Source organism: Kogia breviceps, chromosome 20, assembly GCF_026419965.1.
Source record: "Kogia breviceps isolate mKogBre1 chromosome 20, mKogBre1 haplotype 1, whole genome shotgun sequence".
Taxonomy (NCBI): domain Eukaryota; kingdom Metazoa; phylum Chordata; class Mammalia; order Artiodactyla; family Physeteridae; genus Kogia; species Kogia breviceps.
In genome coordinates, this window is record NC_081329.1 from 21,946,156 (window position 1) to 21,965,528 (window position 19,373).

General features: G+C 38.0%; 2 protein-coding genes across 8 annotated transcripts in view; one reads left to right on the forward strand and one right to left on the reverse strand.

Annotated features, from left to right (window-relative positions):
• Positions 1 to 14,967, reverse strand: part of PURG (purine rich element binding protein G) — a 46,610-nt gene extending 31,643 nt beyond the window's left edge. For 3 of the 4 annotated variants that reach the window (XM_067022439.1, XM_059049291.2, XM_059049292.2), the window contains exons 1-2: positions 14,860 to 14,958; positions 13,666 to 14,541 (exon numbers count right to left, since the gene is read on the reverse strand). In XM_067022439.1, the coding sequence (XP_066878540.1) occupies positions 13,666 to 14,535 (870 nt within the window). In that variant the 5' untranslated portion in view covers positions 14,536 to 14,541; positions 14,860 to 14,958. Of the gene's footprint in view, positions 1 to 9,330; positions 14,542 to 14,859 lie in introns of those variants that run through there. The other variant, XM_059049290.2, reaches the window with a different exon arrangement.
• Positions 14,968 to 15,172: 205 nt separating this feature from the next.
• Positions 15,173 to 19,373, forward strand: part of WRN (WRN RecQ like helicase) — a 117,735-nt gene continuing 113,534 nt past the window's right edge. For 2 of the 4 annotated variants that reach the window (XM_067022412.1, XM_067022414.1), the window contains exon 1: positions 15,587 to 15,725. The gene's annotated coding sequence lies outside the window, so the exon portion shown is untranslated. Of the gene's footprint in view, positions 15,726 to 19,373 lie in introns of all 4 variants that reach the window. The other 2 variants (XM_059049271.2, XM_059049273.2) reach the window with 2 other exon arrangements.

The following is a 19,373-nucleotide window of genomic DNA, read 5'->3' on the forward strand; positions in this document are numbered from 1 at the left end:
CAAGAGCCAGCTGTCTGGCTAAGCTTGAAATTTTCAGAACTACAATGAGAACATTACAGCTCTAAAGCAGAGATGACAAATAGCAAATATTTGGCATGAATGTTGTTCTTCTCTCTTTCACTCTAGATGCAGATTTCAAATTCTCAATGCCACACTTTAGGGCAGCCAATCAACTGTAGTAACAAACAAGATGAAACAAATTTGTTGTTACTTCTCCAGGGTATGGAAGGGGATGCAGAAAGAACTGGTCTCTCTTCATAATTTTACACACACACACACACACACACACACAATATTTCTGTAGAGAAGTAAAATTTACTTAGCTCTAAATATTTAGAAATGTATAATACAGATATAGTTTATAGACTTTGGTGTAATATATTTCAACGTACTAAGGTCTCTTTCTTGAAGGTATTATTAGTTGTCCTTTTGAAATTTGGAAATGTTACAGAATCATAGAAAGCAGAGACAATTGAAGAAATGACAAGAAAAAGTGGACTCTCCAAGTGAGAACTGAGTTTCATACTGATTCACGCTAGATCCCTGAATTTAGATATTATTGCCGCAGCTACCTTTCTGTCTTTTACAAAGCCTTGAAACTCTGCAGGAGAGAATCACGTATTATTTGCAACAGTAATCAATTTACTTGGAAACCTGACCTCTAATACAGATTATTTGAGATGAAATTAGTAAATTTTATGGTTTCTTTCCATCTTAAATTAGTAGTGCAAGAAAAAAATGAAGAGTGAAAATATTGTTTTTTCGCTTCAACCTTTAAACAGAATTTATTGCGGATTTTTATGAAGAAAACCTTCATTGGATAATATCCAATAATTCGGTTTTCCAATTTACCATACTATCACTTATGTCTTTCCAAATAAACCTGTAGAAGGTACTTTTGAAACAGCAATATAAATACTAAACTTATTCCTTCATATAATCCTTTCTGAAAAGAATGATTAAAAGTGAAACATTTCTTATAAAAATTATGTTATACTTCATTTTGTAGGGCAAATTTCATGGAACTTGTCTTAACTAATTCATTTAAGTAATAAAGCTCATGAAAATTTGAAAACTGGTTCTTACGTTGTTCTGCAATAACAAGGGGTGCGAGGAAATGATAAACTTTTTCTCTTTTCAGAATAATACTAGAAAAATTGAAATCACACTTCCTTATCAAACCTGGTAAATTAACAGAAGACCTGAATGCAAAAGTTCTAAGTATTATTCCTAAGAAATTCTCTCTGAGTTGAAAAGAATTTTCGAAGTAATAACAATCCAATTTTTTTCTGATTTATTAATTCCCTTTATGCATCCTACATTAAGTGTATGTCTAGTCTCTGCCTTAAATAATTCCAATAACAGGGGTGGGAGTAACACTACTTCTTGAAGTTTGTCCTCATATTGAGGTGAAATCTTCTATAAATCTCTATTCTGTCTGAAGCCTACTCAGATTATAATTCTAAGACAAATATTTTAAACCTAAAATTTTAATTGCTGCTATAATACAAACAGGATAGAGAATATTGAAAAAAAGTTACACCACCTGTAATGATCCTTTTGAGTTGGTGAGTATCTCTGTTATATCAGCAGAGAATGTTTTTCAAAATTAGGAATTCATTCATTGTTTTTGGAGCACTAATCACTGATGTTGAAAATAGAAGTTAATGAACTTGCAGAACTGCCAAGTGTCTACATGTGAATTAATTTTGTGTTTCCGTTAGGATGTGATCCACCAAAATGATAGCTGTTAAGTGGCTATGTATAGTCATATATATTAATTATACAGATTTATATATAAAATATGGTTTTGTTAATTATGATCAACACATTAATTATAGAATCTCTTCAGGTTGGCAAACATAAATTATTCTTAAATATGTTAGTTATGTTTTCAAATAATATTCTCAATGAGTAGGTGAGGTATCTCTAAATTTAAATCAATGGGTCCAATTGTTAATTTGAAAAAAGTACCATAAATATACCATAGTATATATATAATTCCTCTATCCTATGCATATAGATAGGACACAGGAAAACGGTGAAAATATTACATGCTTTTAAAAGAAATTTATGTATTTCTATCCACATATATCTTAAGAGCCAAGCAGCATTTTAAGCTTTAACCTTTATTTTCTGTTTACTTAGCCTATTTTAGTAATTATGAACCATTTGAGCTACATGGAGTATGTCACAAAACATAAATTTAAGGGGCTAAACTAATTCCAAGGTCCCTTCAAGTCCTAATACTTAATATTTACTAAAACTTGTATTAACAATTCTTGAGTATAGAAATTATTCACTTTCCTTTAGTAAGACTTGTACACCACAGTTATTTAATAAATTAAAAATATGCTTCAGTCTCCATAAATTTGAAAGCTAAACTTTTCATATAAGGATTCATAATTGTTAATTCCTATCAGAATTATCTCAAGATAGCTGTAAAAAAATCAGAGGGAACTAATAAGAGCTATTAAATGTAATGAAAAGGTAAAAAAGAGAGGAAAATAATTCTTTACCTCACTTCTAGTCAATTTATTTAAAAAAAGTTGCTTCTTTTAAGATTTGTAAATTTCTCAAAGGAGAATGAGTGGCACTGAATTTTTTTCCTACCAAGATGCTACAGTTGTTTTGACCCAAGTTTCTGTTTTACTATCTTTTGTACTATCAGCCTAGAGTACTGGTTCTTAAAGTGTGGGCCCCAGATCAGCAGCATGGGGTCACCTGGGAATGTATCAGAAACAAAAATTCTTGGTCCTCTCTTCACTCCCCATAACTAAGGAACAGAAACTCTAGGGGTAGGGGCCAGCAATCTGGTTTAACAAACCCTCTAGCTGATTCTTAATTCCCCTAAAGTTTGAAATCCACAGCCCTAGAGTAATGGAGAAAAATGTGGATCTGTAAACAGGGCAGTCATCACAATTTATCCCTCTGGAGGTAAGGAAAAAAAAAAGAGGAAACGTGGTAATTAAAATATGAAAATGAATGGAATAACGCAGGAGTAGGATGGCAGAAAAAGTTGCAAAGAAAAAAATCATCCGGTAAAACTCTCACCAATATTGATAAGGTTTTTTTTTAACATAACCAGTTGACTTCGCTTCATGAAAAATTAACTTGTAGACCCACTGTGAACGGTAATTTGTCTCTTCTATGCCCTTAGGGTAGAACTGGGATAATCATCTATATTCTCATCATCTGTACCCTTTAAAAAATTATTCACACTTACTTGAAATAGTTGGTTGGGATTAGAGGTTCAATCTGTAAGCTATACTAAAAATCAAGTAAGTTGGATGTATTAGCACCATACATCCCAGTAATCAGAGGCAGATTTATTTACAGTGGTGGCTGGGGTAGACTGTGCTTTATTAGTTGGGAGTTAAATTTCAGAGTAAGTCTTAGAGGCAGTCTGGTCTAACCGAGCACAATCTTTGGCTTGGTGTCAGTAAGGATTCAAATATATTATATTCTGAAACACTGAACCAATTTCTGAACCTCTGGAAAGTTATATTAAAATGGGGATAATATGAAGATTAGAAATAGTAGATATAAGGGGTCCAACAAAGCCTAGAACATGGTAGATATTCAATAAGTAATAGTTATTAGTACTGATAAATCTTGATTGACTCTTCCTTTTGTTACCACCTTCTATTTAAAAATGGTCATGGTGCAATTTTCCTAGAGGCTGAATTCACTTCTGAAACGACCTGTCAATCATGCTAGTCAAAATATTTTCTGAAGACCTACTATGTACTGAAAAGTAGGAGTAACTGCCCTTTTAGGCCATATCATCCCAAGCGAAATGTTTTGTATTCATCTTAAACCATTATACAGAAGTACAGTTAAGAGTGTTGAAATTAGTTAAGTAAAGTGAAGCAGAAGCCCTTTCTTAGAGTCCAAAGTGTAGTTCATAGGGCAATTTATAAATTTTCTAAGATCAGCTTTAGTCTTTCTTTATAGTGTTTCAATAGTCATCTGAACAAATAAATAGGATGGAGTGGGGCTACGGTAGTAGTGGGAGAAATCAGTGTTCTCAACCACTTTCAACAGGGTACAGTGTACAGAAGGGAGGAAAAAACAGGGATGGAGGTTATTTATGAGTGATGGAGTTTTAGAATTCTATTTTTACCCCTGATGATAGCATGGTTCACTCTTTTGGGGGAATTTGCTCAACAGTGATAGATAATATCCCATAATAACTCAACTGAACCTTCAGACTATTTTACCCTATTGAAATTTCTAGACTGACAATCACTGGTGTAAATCACACTGCTAGTCTGAAGGACCTAGAAATAAAATACAGTTTCTGAAGTAAATTAGCAAATGATAAGTCAAGTTATCACACTAGGTGTGATACACACTAGGTATCTTGTATTCCTAAGTCATTATCTCATGATTCTGTTGTTTTATTTGCTGGGTAATTTTGTCACTTAGGTGTGTTCTGTTGGTAAGGTTGCTTGGAGGGTTTGGAATGGGGAACTGAGGAAAATTTCTACAAAATGGCCAGGGTAAAGAACTGCCAAACTAAATTATTCCCTCCCATCCCACTTAGATTTCAAACTACACTGAAGAAGAAGCAATCAATAACCTAAAATGGATCTGCTATTTGAGGAGAAAGAGAAGAGAGGAAAAAAACTTCTCCAACAGCCAATTCACTCTAGAGAGTTTGTTGATCCGATGGCTAGTGTGAACCACCACCAGGCTGAAGACTTTTATTAAACGTTTCTGCAATCAAATTTTATGTGCACAGATATTATTATTTTTGAAATTGACAAAACTCACACGTATACATGCACTTCAAAATATGCTTTCCTTGCCCATAAACACTGTCTTTGATAAAGAAATAGGCATCCAAAAGACAGGTTTAGGGAGAAAGGTGTCACTCTTTTAAAATCCCTTCTGTTGACAGTGGTGGTGGCACCAATGACTGGAGGACTGGGATGCCTAAATAAATGCCTCTGAGACAAAAACCTGTGTGATGCTTCTCCTCCCCTCTAATCATCAACCTCTGTAGTTTCTCAAGGCTAAAAACAAACAAATAAACAAACAAACTCATTATGTTTTATCTTTGCACACCCTAGTAGGGTCCTCTAGAGCAAAACTATATTGTTCGAAGTTCAGCGTTCTTGATTTTCTTTGTTAAATGTCGTGATTTGTAACATAGGATGTTCAATAGGACCAAGGAAATTGGGGTCAAAGGAAGGACCTGATTCTTGGGGACCAATGCAATGATAGTTGCAGTGTATTGTTTAGCAATGTAATTTATGGTTATTTCAGGAACAATGGCATTTCAGAAAGTGATGTTAACTTTAAAAATTCTTTGGTCACGTGCAATATAGAAAATGATTACAGTATGCATAAAACAAGTGATGCTACTTCCAAAAAATGAGGCTTCATATAGATAATAAAAAGATTTCTTAAAAAAGTTAAAGCATAGGCTAGTTATATAGTAAGTATATGACAATTTGGTCTTACGACTAGGAACAAAATTTTATTGTGTGGCTAGAGAGATACATATGTGTTATAAAACTGACACTTCTGCATGTTCTTTTGGGCATCACCACAGGCTGGTGCATTATTATAGTTGTTTTTAATATAAAGAGAGAATCTTACTCATACTTCTTAATCCAGGTATTATTATTCTATTTTTTCTTTCACATTCTGTTAATACAGAATTTAAGAAGCTTAGAGTAGGAGGAAACCCTAGCTTCTAGTACAATCTTGTTTATGTTTCATATAAGGAAACCACCCAACAAAAGTGAAATGATTTGCTCAGGGTCAGGTCATACACTGGCAGAATTAGGTCTTATTATTCTTTTTCAAAGACTCTTTTTTTTTTTTTTTTTTTTGTGGTACGCGGGCCTCTCACTGTTGTGGCCTCTACCGTTGCGGAGCACAGGCTCTGGACGCGCAGGCTCGGCGGCCACGGCTCATGGGCCCAGCCGCCCCGCGGCACGTGGGATCTTCCCGGACCGAGGCACGAACCCGTGTCCCCTGCAACGGCAGGCGGACTCTCAACCACTGCGCCACCAGGGAAGCCCTCAAAGGCTCTTTTAAAGGTTAAATAAACAGGGATTTAGTTTTGAGAATGACTTATTTATCTCATTGCTATTAGATTGATTTCTTTTGTTATAAGCAAGCAAAATAATCAGCCACCACCTTTCTCTTCTCTATTTCTTCTTTTACATTTGCCACCTCTAGGCAACAACTTCATCAAATCCACAACAAATCATAAATAAAATCCTGAAGAAGAGTATTATCCTACAGAATCATTTGTTCTAAGAAAAATAAAATACTGAATATTTCCAAATATAGGCGTCTCAGATAAAGACATTTGGCCTCTAATCAGATCAAATAAAGTAATCAGATTTATACCGTTATTCTGATAAAGACTAAAACCAACAAAAGCACTTTCCCTCCAATTTTCCACTTTGAGCGACTCTAGCTTTTAAATACGATGAACACTTTTCTTAGGGATTACTTTCTCTTTTCTTTACTTCTAATATTTCCTGGGAACAATGAATACTTGGAATAGAATAACACAGAAACTAAGTATAAAGGGGTAAAATGAAAGTACAGACAATGCCTATTCAATCTTAGAAAAAAGTCAACACTAAAGAAGTAACCGTATATTCCACTTAAATGAGTATTTTCTTCATATTCACATTACAAACTAACCTCACCATAGCAGCACTAATTCATTACCAATAAGCTTTTATTTATTGGTAGATGCCACTGGCCTCAGTAAGACTATGCAATTTCTCACAAGGGATATTCCAAAGAAGGTAAAGTTTGGAAAACAATTTACCAGAAAGCGCCAACATGGGAAACTCCTTGATTAAGGATGAAAAATTATTAATATTTTTTAGCCTAAATTTAAGCAAAACTCTTCCCAAAGGTGAATTACTTTGCTTTTGATCCCTCTCTTTAAATAAGGAACAATACCTATAAACCATTTTAAGCTTCAACAAGTAAATACCTGGTCATCTTTACCAATGTTACAGATTCTGCAAAGGATAATGAGTTATTCATCACTAAAATGAATGAATAAAATAAAAGAAGCAAACTCTTTTATGCTTTAAAAATAAATGTTTAAGAGAATCTTGTTTTCTAACAACACTTTTTCCATGTTACAAACAGAAAATCATGCCATCAATTATGGAGATATTATTCTAAAGTTGAAACCAATACTTTAAGTTTTAAACCTTTTAACATTTTCATAGAGTTTACACACACCAACCCACATACTCTTTGAGAAATTCTTTCTCAACCCACATACTCTTAATTGGTTGCTTTAATTCATAACTATATAGGATCCTTCAGGGTTCAAGTATGGGACCTTTAATTTTTCAGATAATTTTTTCTTGGTGGTTATTAGAAAAGTGACCTTAAAGTGCCTCCTTGATGTGAATAAAAAGAGAACTGTGACTTTTGAGGGGGAGGGGTTGGGGAACTATTAAAGCAACTTTGCTTATATTTTCAGGAATGGTAATTATGCTAATTTTATTTTCAAACAATTATATTTGCTATTTTATATTCTTACAGCAGAAAATGGAGATGGTTTAGTTGTACTTGTAACCTCATAGCCCTTACGTTTTTAATCTTAGTACCTTTTGGTCCCAAGGAAACCTGACCGACTCTGGGTCCCTCAATGGGGAATCAATGCTTTAAATAATCAGAAGTAGCGTTATCCCTTTGTTTAGTCTTGGATTTGACTAAATGCTAAATGAATTATTCATTAATAACTATACTTTTTCCCATTATAAATATAAACACTCATGTTAATAAATCAAAAGATTTCAGCAGGATCATAACCTTTTGCTATGGTTCTAGTGCTGATTTACTCTTACAATGGCAAAGTCTTTGGATAAAAATTATAGTAACAGAAATAGTAAAAACTGACTAACAGTGATAATTTATTAAAGCTTTTAAACATGGGCGTTTTTCATTAGAGGACACAGTTAATCTAAAATACACTTTGGGTAAATAACTTAACATCCTGAACTGTATTACCTCAGGAAAAAGACCAATACTTTTTTGAGGGAAGGAAGAGGGGAAGCTAGGAGGGCAAAGTGGTTTCAAATAGGGACGGGAAACTGAATATTTATACATTTAAAAATTCATATATACATATATTTGCATTTTGAGTAAATTCCAATGGGAGTCATTTGAAATTTCTTTGAGGTTCCCTTGGTGTCATAAATAGTTCAAATTAAATGTAACTATCTATGCATTTAATTGATCTATGGTAACTAGATCAAGTATGGTATCTAGGTAAAAGGGGAAAAAATTCACTTATAATGACAGATCTAAAATCGATACTACTGGGTACAGAAGAGTGTATATGATACGTTTTCAACTGTATGTTTAAGAAGAATATCTGAAAAAAAAAAAAAAAAAGAAGAATATCTGTATATATAATACATATGTTTGTATATGCAGAGTAACTCTAGAAGGAGACACAAGAAATTGGTAACACTGGTTGCTACATTTCAGTGTCTACCTATCTGGCCCATTTAAATTTTGTACTATATGCATGTTTTCCTTATTCAAAAATATTGACTAAATAAATTTAAATTACTTAAAAAATCATGTCAAATTAAGGAAAAAAAAGATTAATTTTTTAACATTATACAAGAAAATATACTAACACATAAACTGTTTTTCTACATAAATTTGGGTATGACAGAGTAACTGTGATCTAAAAACTCAATTTTCACAAGACGTGAAATTGGGAAAAACACATTTTCCCTGTACCTCACTGCTACAGTATTGTGGACTACGGATTGTCTCAACAGCATACTAACATCCCTACTCTCTTCCTCTAATGGGCTAGCCACGAGCCAATATTTCTCTATGAAATTCAAGAAATCTTTAAGGAAACTCCAGAAAGATTTTAAGAATCTTATTTGGCAGTGATAAATATTATACCTGTATTATTCTGTGGGCACAGAATCAATTTTAAATTCTCTCTGTGGTTTACTTTAGATTTTATCCTGCCAAAGATGTTTGGTGTTTTGGTAAAAGAGAAACTTCAAACTATGTGATGACTAAGCAAAGCTCTTACATAAAGCTTGGAATAAGATTTTACAAATAGTTCCAGTGAAAGACATTTGGAAATAAGCAGGAAAAAAGAAAATCTCACACTTATGAAAAAATTATTTCCAGAACACTACTTCAAATTTGCAATTAAGTCCTATTTACTTAAGGATTAAAATAAACCATAAAATAAATTCTAAAGGAATGATAGTACATACATCAACTTTCAATGGTAGCTGCTTATTAAAACTGAGTGTCTGAGGGTGTATTCCAATTTCATCCTCTTCAAATTGTGCAGCTCAGATAAATGTTTATTTTACTGAAAATATTTGCAAAATTACAATATAAATACATGATTATATTAAGATAGGATCACTATATATAATGTATTCTTATCCACAAATATAAAATGAATGCAGTAAATATAGTATACTCTTGATGAATTGTTAGTACACAGTGTTGTTAGTAAAGTACATACAACCTATTATTAAGCAACAATTATCTAGTTTTCAAATGTATATCTTAGGAAGTTTTCAGGATGGAAGGATACACTAAGTCCCCTAATACCCTTTTTGGTTGGTGAAAGTTAGCTCTTCTGCAAGTTTTGAAATAATATCATATTTATTTTAGCAATTGTTCTTAGGCTCTTTGCATTTCCTTAATTTGAACTTTCTTTAGTCTGGGTGTTTTCGTAACGATGCCATACCAGCCAATCATACTTTTAATTCTAATACAGTATCATGCACTGTCTTTTCATTACTAATTTAAACACACATCAACAATGAAACAGAATTGTTAAAAATTTTTTTGCCTGCACAAATTCCCAAAATTCATTTTCAGGGTATTATGGGGAATCTCAATTAGATATAATCTCAACTGTAATACTAACCTGGGCTAGAAATAGTTTTTTATTGATTCTAGTCCTGAAGAATACAAATATGAACTCTACTTTAAAATTCTTTGTTAAATGTATTGGGATTTGCTTCAGAAACATCTTCTACCCTTCTCCATTACACTGATTTAATGGCAACTTGTTACTACGGCAGTTCCAACACAAACATATGCATGCAAGAGCTCACCCTACAGATTCTAACTACATAGTTATTGAAACACATCCCACCGGTCAAGTGGCATAAATGTACATCTTTTATATACAAAAGGTAAAGTGCATTATTAAATTAGTGAACTGACAGATTGTCTGCCTGGACCATATAGCTTTCAAATAGACAAATGTGAAATTCTCCCATTAGAACCAATTATTTCAAGAGGTTCCAATTAGCTTTTCCACCCTGTCATTTATTTTTTGGCCATGCTCTTTAGTGCAAATAAGCTTGTTTTTGACTCAAGTTTAAGGGACATGGCAGTTTGGGGCTTTAACAAGGAAAATTCTAAAATGTGGCAGAAGCTTAATACTTTTATAATACATTGCACCTTTTGCATATAAGCAACAGATAAGTGCTGCTTTCAATTGGTAGGAGCACACTGCCAACGATTATGAGGGACCCGTTTCCAAATTTCATACTATCAGCTTATATTATTACAGTTTTGAGTCTGTACCACATTATGCTAGGATTATTATGTGCAAACATCATTGGAGTTTTAGAATTATATAGTGAACTAGTAATTTTGGTTACTAACTTTAATGCTCACTTTTTGACTTCTAACATCCAGTTGCCTTAAGAGTTTTATGTCTTCAAGGCAGGGATCCTATTATTTCGAAGAGTACCATGTACACTTGCAGCTCCATTTATGTTACAAATGACAGTAAATAAAATGTTTATTGCACAGATAAGAATAGTAGCTTATTTTATAAGATACATCTCAGTACATGTCCTAATACCAGAGTTTTGGATTGGATCTTATTTGATTATGGCTAATGAATGACTGGAAATTTTAATTATCAAAAAAAATCATAGCATCATTTCATTTTTTCGGTGAACATTAACTTTGAAAAAAATGAAACAAAAGGACTGGAAGAAGGCTTGATGATTCTAAAGTATATATTCAACTGCCAGTACATATGCATCTATCCAGCTTGTGGCTCTGAGATGGTAAAAGCTCTGAAGTATACACACAATGTAGAAAACTTGGCTGCCTAACCAATTTTTCACTTAAATTATTAATGCAAAATTAAACTAATTAATATTTATATACAATGAGTTAAAAATATTTAAGTCTGACATTGCATCATGTGTATGTATATATATATATATATAACACACATATAAACACACACATAGATGTGTGTGTGTGTGTATATACATATACACTCAAACCTTAGCAGACTAAAAACCAAGAAGGAAATTATTTAGACTTAACAGATATAAATATTTTGGAAGGGAAGGTTTTAAGAGAGAGTATACAGTCACAGCAATAGTGATAGGAACACTCAAATACTGGAATATTCACAGCTCCAGTTTGCCAAAATCTGACAGGTTGATTATTATTAATAGGCACTAGGATGGGCAGCAAAGCAATCAGTAGTACAGTAATTCAAGTGTACACCACTCCTTCGTATACCCCAAAACTACTTTTTATCAAGCCTAGAATAGTTATGTTACAGTGAGGACTGTTTAAAGATCCTTGCTACTTTTAGAGTCTCAACACCTGCCATGAACTATTAACTCTAGTCCTAACACCATCTTCTAACCTTCAGCTGGTCCATAGTGATCCAGATGGCCCACAATTATAATGAACTGGGGAGATTCCTTCATACTACTTGAGGAAACTGGGAATACAATCAGTAAGCCAACACCAGTATGTATGCCTAAGTTACTGATTGCTCGTTCTTAAGTAGCGTAAATCAGTGAAATTAATTTTCTTAATTCATATCATAAAGTTTTTTTAGTGACCTTACTTAAGTGTATTTGGGGACAAACCTCTGGAGGGAAAACAACTGTTAAAATAATTGTGAATTACTTATAGCATATAAAAGGAGAGCTACATTCTGAACTCAATCCATGCAGCCAGCTCTCATCAATGAGAGCTATATTTGGGGGTTGAAATCAGTGTCTGGCTTTTAAACATGATTATATGGACTCATTGTGTGGGAGGTGAATAAAGCCAAGATAAAAGACAGTAATTTCATTCAGATAAAATGCAGCTCAACAGATAAAATTTCAGTCAGTTAATACAGGGTGGGTTGGTACACATATACATTATATCCACTTGTTTAAAAAATTGCTTAGGTGTTGAAAAATTGCTGTGGCACTTCCTGGAAAGTAATTTTTAATACCAGTAAGTGGGTGAGTCTTGTGTAACGTAAACCTTGTGTAAAGTATCATAAAGAGCACCTTGGAAAAATGCCTGAATTATTCTTTCAAATATGTTTATAACCAATCTTCAAATTATATTTTTCCAGGCTGAAATTGTACATTTATTCTAAATGCTTTTTAGAAAAAAACTTCTTTTTTCCTGGAATTAAAACACCTTTAAAAGTCAGGTTTATACTGGAAGTGTTGAAATGGACTTCAGGGTAGCAACTGCAAAAGTGCTACTAAAATATATTATTACAGATTATTTTTATATCAGGTAACTGGTGCACCAACCCTTCTGAAACAGTGTTAAAGCAGCAGCATAAAATATAACACCTTGAGTCCATGATGTATTTTGGGAAAGAACCTCTCACAACCTTCAAATTAGCATGAAAAGCTAAAATATCAAGATTTCCATAGCAAAGCCTCCCACGCAACAGTGACATAAAAGTAATTCCTGAAACTTTGGAAAGTCAATAATAATATATGGTACAATAATCAGAGGTGAAGATGGGATTATAACTAGCTTAGAATAACCAATTAAAACTCTCTCATGGCATTGATATGGCAAGTATAAACTGTAGGGTCACCACAAAATTTGAAATTATAGAATACTATAGTAACTCTAAGATTCGATTCTTTAATGGTACTGTTTAATATTCAGTTATCCAATGGACATTTAATATATTTCTACTCGTACTTTTGTAAATAAATATATTTATAATAAAAGTCAGTTTCTGTTTCTGTGGTAACTGTCCTACAGGTAATCCTAGCAGCTTTTAATGAAGTAGGAATGGAATACTTTTTTGGGGGAACTTGTTAAATAGAAATTCACACTTACATATTAGGTATATGTATCTTTTTTTAGGCTTATGTCATAGTGCAATGTTAATCTTAGTTATGGTAACTAGAAGGTCAGAATATCACACTTTGTGCTGATTTGCATACTTCAATAGTCTGGAGCAGCTGAAGCAGCTAAACTATTTAACTCTGGGAAGGTTGAAATTCCCATAAGAATTATAGTGTTTTATGGATAACATAACATGAGAATCAGACTCCTTGAAGTATAACTACTAGAGGTATTACTCATAACAAAGGGCCAAAAAAAGAGGAAAAATTTCTTCAAGTGATTATGGATCAGTACTTTTAGCCAATTTATGATTTTAACTTTTGCCTGACGGAGTTCACTTTCATTCTAGTCGAGGCATTCTTGCTCTTCACCACTGGCCCTTCTGCCATCCATCCTCTTTTCTTTATGGCTGTTGAAAATTTTCCTCATCTCTTCTTCGTACTTGATAAAATTCTCCCCAAACCTTGTCCAAGCTTTGAATGGAACAGTAATAGTATTACGGTAAGGTGGCCTCACCTCACTTACCTTCAGGAAAATTCCATATTTATTAGAGCCCACATCAAAGTAGAACCTTTTATTGTCCACTCTGAAAGAAGTCCCCTCTGGGAGTTCGACTGGGTCATCGTCTCCACCTCTGCGTTCTTCTATGTCTCCTTCGCCATAGTCTTCAATGAGCTGAACCAAGGCATCCCGAAACTCAATCATCCCTTGTGCTGGGAGGACGATAGTCTGCTCTTGGCCCAAAGTGTGGCCAAAATAACCTATCATGCCAGTCCCCCGGATCATGGTTTGTCTTATCCTTAGGAAGCGACCCCGTTGATTTTCCTTTAGGTCTAGATAGTATTTCCTATTGTCCCTCTCTATGTAGTCTGTTTTGAGGACACTGTGAGGGTGCTCTTCGGACCCCACAGAGACTGGTGGGGAGGGTGCTGCGTGCTTCTGTCTCCTCCTGGAGCTTTGCTCTTTGCCGTGACCATGCTCTTGTCGGTGGCCTTTCAGGCCCAGGTGGGCATAGTGCTCGATGAAGTCCCCTAGACAGTCCTTCAGCTCCGCGGCCACAGACAGGGAGAGGGTCAGTTTACTCTTTCTGATATTGTCTTGCCGGCCTCTCCCTATCCAGACTTCGGCTATCTTTAGGAACCGGCCCCGGGAGCTTTGCTTCACGTCTAGGTAAAACCTCTTTTTCTGGATGTCCACCCTTTTGGAGGCCAGCTCCTGGATTTCGGCTGCGCCCCCAGCCTGGTTAGGGGTGGCTGAAGCCGCGTAGTGGGGGTAGTGGGAGTGCGGGGCCTGAGGATAGAGTCTACTCTTGCTGAGGCCAGAGCCCCCTATATTCTTGCCGCCGCGGCCACGGCCGCCGCCGCCGCCGCCTCCCCTTCGCCTGGCTCTTTCCATCTTCAGCTGCAAGTGACAAACAGACACACGGGGTGGGGTGGGGGAGGAGTGTTGAGAACAATCGCAGACGCCCCTCGGCCTGCGCTGCCCCAGCCTCTGCCCGGGAACCCCACACCTGGCCGCTCTTTGCGCGGCGCCGGCCGCCGCAGCGCCAGGACGGTCGGAGGCGGCGGGCGGCGGCGGGCGGGAGGCGGGCGGCGTCTCCCGGCTCCGCACCGGGCACACAGCATCCCTCCGCCGCCCCTGGCCTCCCGCTCCCGCTCGCCGCCGGGCCGCCCGCCTTGGGCTGGACAGCCCCCGGGGCCCCAGCCAGCAAACACTCACATCACCACTGCTGCCATCACCGCCTCCGCCGATGCCCTTCGAGGCCGCCGCCGCCGCCGCCTGCAGCCCTCGGCCCCTCTGTTGCAGCCGCCGCAGCCGCCGCCCCCTGCCTACTCCCCCGCCGCCGCTCGCACTGCCCCACGCCGGAGCAGCCGGGCAGGGGCATCGCCTGCGGCGCCCACCGCCGCCGCCCCTCCTGCGGCTGCTGCGGGGGCCGCCGCCTCTCTTTGGGCACCGGCCCGCGGCCCGCGGGAGAGAGGGGGGCGGGGAGGGGGGCGGGGAGGGGGGCGGTGGGAGGCGGGCAGTGGGCCCCGCCTCCTCCAGCACAGCCCGCTGAAGGGAAGACCGGGTATCCGCTCTCCTCTGGGGCCCGCCCTGACGGAAGCCCAGCGCGTGGGATCGGAGAGTGAGCGCGAGGTGACTGGACAAGTGTGAAGATGGGGATAAGGACCCGGGTGGCGAGAGTGTTCTGACTTCTCCAGGTTCAGCCGGGACGTAGGACTCTGGCGGCCCACCGGCACCCACAAGGAGACTACACTTCCCGGAGTGCTCAGCGGCGGCGGGATTCCTCCGCGCATGCGTTTCGCGTAGCCCGCCGGGCTAGGGTGGGAGGGGCTGCAGCGCGGCGCTCTGGGAGTGGTGGACTGGGGGCGGGCGGACCCCGGAGGGAGGGGTGGGAAGGTCCGTGTCCCAGAAGTGACGTAGCTGTGTGCGCCGTGACGCTCCGGCGTGGACTCTGACAAGCGGGAATAAGGTTGATTGAATTGGTGTCCAGTCTGAGTGACTGGGTTCCAGGCAATGCTGTTGGGACGCTGCACAAGTCGTCCAGCTGAAGGAGAAGTCCCGTTGAACTGACTCTTCTCACGGTAACGTGTCCTCCCCAACCCTGCTTCCACCTCCAGACCCTTGAGGTATCATTCTAGCCTTCTCCGACACTGGCGGTGCTCAGTCCGGCAGAGCAGGCCTCTGGGCTGTGTGTGGGATATTCCTTAGAGACGGACATCTTCCTTCTCCCTTTCCACCTCCCAGGCACCCAACCCATTTTGTGTAGTGTAACAAGTTATGTTGGATTTTTTTGAGTTCAAAGCATTGAATCCTTAATGTTTTGTTTTTGTTTTCCCTGGTTGAATTTGAGTTGTTTTCTGGATATGTTTGAGTATGTAAAAATTCTCCCTATGGAAGAGGATATTAAAATCCTTAGGATGCTAGTTTAGTGGTCTTTAAGTCAGAGTACTAAGGATTTTGTATAGTTCGGTGCGTTAACTTTTAGGGAGCTGAAGGTCGGTGTGGGTAGGGCATTTAGATTTTCACGCCATTGAACAGTGGTCTCCCTTTGTTAATTCAACAGATGTTTATTGAGCGCTGCTGTAGGTACTGGGGATACCATCAATGAACAAAACAAACACAAATCGCTCGTTTTTGGAGTTTGCATTTTGGAGAGAGATAGGCAATGAGTCAAAAGCCTGGTATATCAGAAGGTGAAGAGTGTCGGTGGGGGTAGGGAGTTGCAGTTTTACAGTAGATGGTCAGGGAAGGCCTGGCCATGAGAAGGTAATTTTTGAGTAAAGACCTGAAAGAAGTGAGAGAGCTAGTCCTGTGGCTATCTGAGGGAAAGGAAAGTGCAAAGGCTCTGAGGGAGCCTGCATGGTGTGTCCGAAGAGCAGTCTAGGAGGCCAGTAAGTTAGAGCAGGGTGAGATAGAGAAGTGTAGAAGATAAAGTCAGACAGATTGTGTAGGACCTTGTAGACAATTTTGAAAATTTGGGTTTTCATTCTGAGGGAGGTGGGAAGCTACTGGAGAGGTTTGTCAGGGAAACACCATGATCTGAATGATCTTTAAAAAAAATTTTTGGTAAAATGTATATAACAAAGTTTTCTAATTTAACTATTTTTTAAGTGTACGATTCAGTTACATTAATTACACTCACTGTTACACAACCGTAACCGTTATTTCTAAAACTTCTGCATCACCCCAAGAAAACTCTGTAACTGGTTAAGTAAGCAATAACTCCCCATTGCCCGCTCTGCCCAGCCCCTGGTAACCTCTGGTATACTCTCTATGAATTTGCTTATTCTAGGTAGTATATACAAGTGGAATCATATAATATTGGTCCTTTTGCATCGGACTTATTTCACTCAGCATAATGCTCTCAAGGTTCATCCATGTCGTACCATGTATTAGCACTTAATTTCTTTTTGTAGCTGAATACTGTTTCATTGTGTGTATATACTATATTTTGTTTGTCCATTCATCTGTTGACAGACAGTTGGGTTTTTTTCCCCGTTTTGGTTATTGTGAATAATTGTGCACTGAACATTGGCTTACAAGGATCTGCTTGAGTCCCTTTTTCCAGTTCTTTTTGAGTCTGTACCTAGGAGTGGACTTGCTGGATCATATGATAATTAAATGTTTAGCTCTTTATTTTTTTAATTTTTAAAATTTATTTATTTTTGGCTGTGTTGGGTCTTCGTTGCTGCACGTGGGCTTTCTCTAGTTGCGGCCAGTGGGGGGCTACTCTTTGTTGCGGTGCGCGGGCTGCTCACTGTGGTGGCTTCTCTTGTTGCGGAGCACGGGTTCTAGGCATGCAGGCTCAGTAGTTGTGGCGCACGGGCTCAGTTGCTCTGCGGCATGTGGGATCCTCCCAGTCCAGGGCTCGAACCCGTGTCCCCTGCATTGGCAGGCAGATTCTTAACCACTGCGCCATCAGGGAAGTCCCTATGTTTAGCTTTTTTTTTTTTTTTTTTTGCTTCGGTACATGGGCCTCTCACTGTTGTGGCCTCTCCCGTTGCGGAGCACAGGATCCGGACGCGCAGGCTCAGCGGCCACGGCTCACGGGCCCAGCCGCTCCACTGCATGTGGGATCTTCCCGAACCAGGGCACGAACCCGTGTCCCCTGCATCGGCAGGTGGACTCTCAACCACTGCACCACCAGGGAAGCCCTATTTTTTTGTTTGTTTGTTTTGGTGTAGTCTACATACCTTTTCTTTTTAGCAACATAAGACAGGTGAATGCCCTGCCTCTATGTTTAGCTTTTTGAGGAACTGAAGAAGTGTTTTTCACGGTGGTGGAACCATTTTACATTCAACCAGCAATGTTATAAGGGTTCCAATTTCTCCAAATCCTCTCAAAAACTTGTTATTTTCTGTTCCTTTTTCTTTTCTTTTGTCTTTTTTCTTCTTTTTTTCTGTTCCTTTTCTTTTTTCTTTTCTCTTTTGTTTTCCTTCTCGTATCTTTCCACTTTCCTTTTTCTTTCTATTATAGCCATCTTAGGTGGTGATGTGATGTGGTATCTTATTGTGGTTTTGATTTGCATTTCCTTAATGACTAAAGCTGTTGAACATCTTTTCCCATGCTTAGTGGCCATCGGTATATCTTTGGAGAAATGTCTGTTCTAGTCCTTTGTTGTTAAATTGAGTTGTTTGTCTTTTTCTTGTTGAGTTGTAGGAGATTTTTGTGTATTCTTACTAAACCCTTATCAGATATATGATTTGCAAATATTTTCTCCCATTCTGTGGGTTGTTGTTTTACATTTGGATAATGTTCTTTGATTCATAAAAGTTTTAAATTTTGGTAAAGTCCAATTTATGGATTTTTTTTCTTTTGTTGCTTGTTCTTTTGGTGTTCTATTTAAGAATTTGTTCCCAAATGCAAAGTCATGAAGATTTACCCTCATGTCTTCTAAAAGGTTTACAGTTTTAGCCGTTATATTTGAATCAATATATTTTGAGTTAATTTTTGAGTATGGTCCAACTTCTCTCTTTTCCATGTGGTAATCCAGTTAGCCCAACATCGTCTGTTGAAAAACTCCTTCTTTCCCCACAGAATAGACTTGGCACTCTGTCAAAAATTAGTAATTTGTCCAGAAATATAAGGATTAATTTCTGGAAGCTCAGTTCTGTTCCATCGATCTATATGTTTATCCTTATGCCATACTACTGTTTCGATTACTGTAGCTTTGTAGTACATTTTGAAACTGGGAAGTCTGAGTCTCCAACTTTGTTCTTTTTGAAGACTGTTTTGGCTCTCCAGGGCCCCTTGCAATTCCATATGATTTTTTTTTTTTTTTTTGCAGCAGGTGGCTTGCGGGATCTTAGCTCCCTGACCAGGGATTGAACCCAAGCCATGGCAGTGAAAGTGCCAAGTCCTAACCACTGGACCGCCAGGGAACTCCCAATTCCATATGAATCTGACGATTGGCTTTTCCATTTCTGACGAAAAGGCTTTTGGAGTTTTGGTAGAGATTGTGTTGAATCTGTAGGTAGCTTTGGGGAGTGTGACATCTTAACAGTATTAAGTATTTATATCCATGAACATAGGTGTTGTTCCATTTGTTGCAATGAAACTTGTCTTCTTTTTTAAAAATTAATTAATTAATTAATTTTTGGCTGCGTTGGGTCTTCATTGCTGCGCGCAGGCTTTCTCTAGTTGCGGCGAGTGGGGGCTACTCTTTGTTGCGGTGCGTGGGCTTCTCATTGTGGTGGCTTCTCTTGTTGTAGAGTACAGGCTCTTGTTAT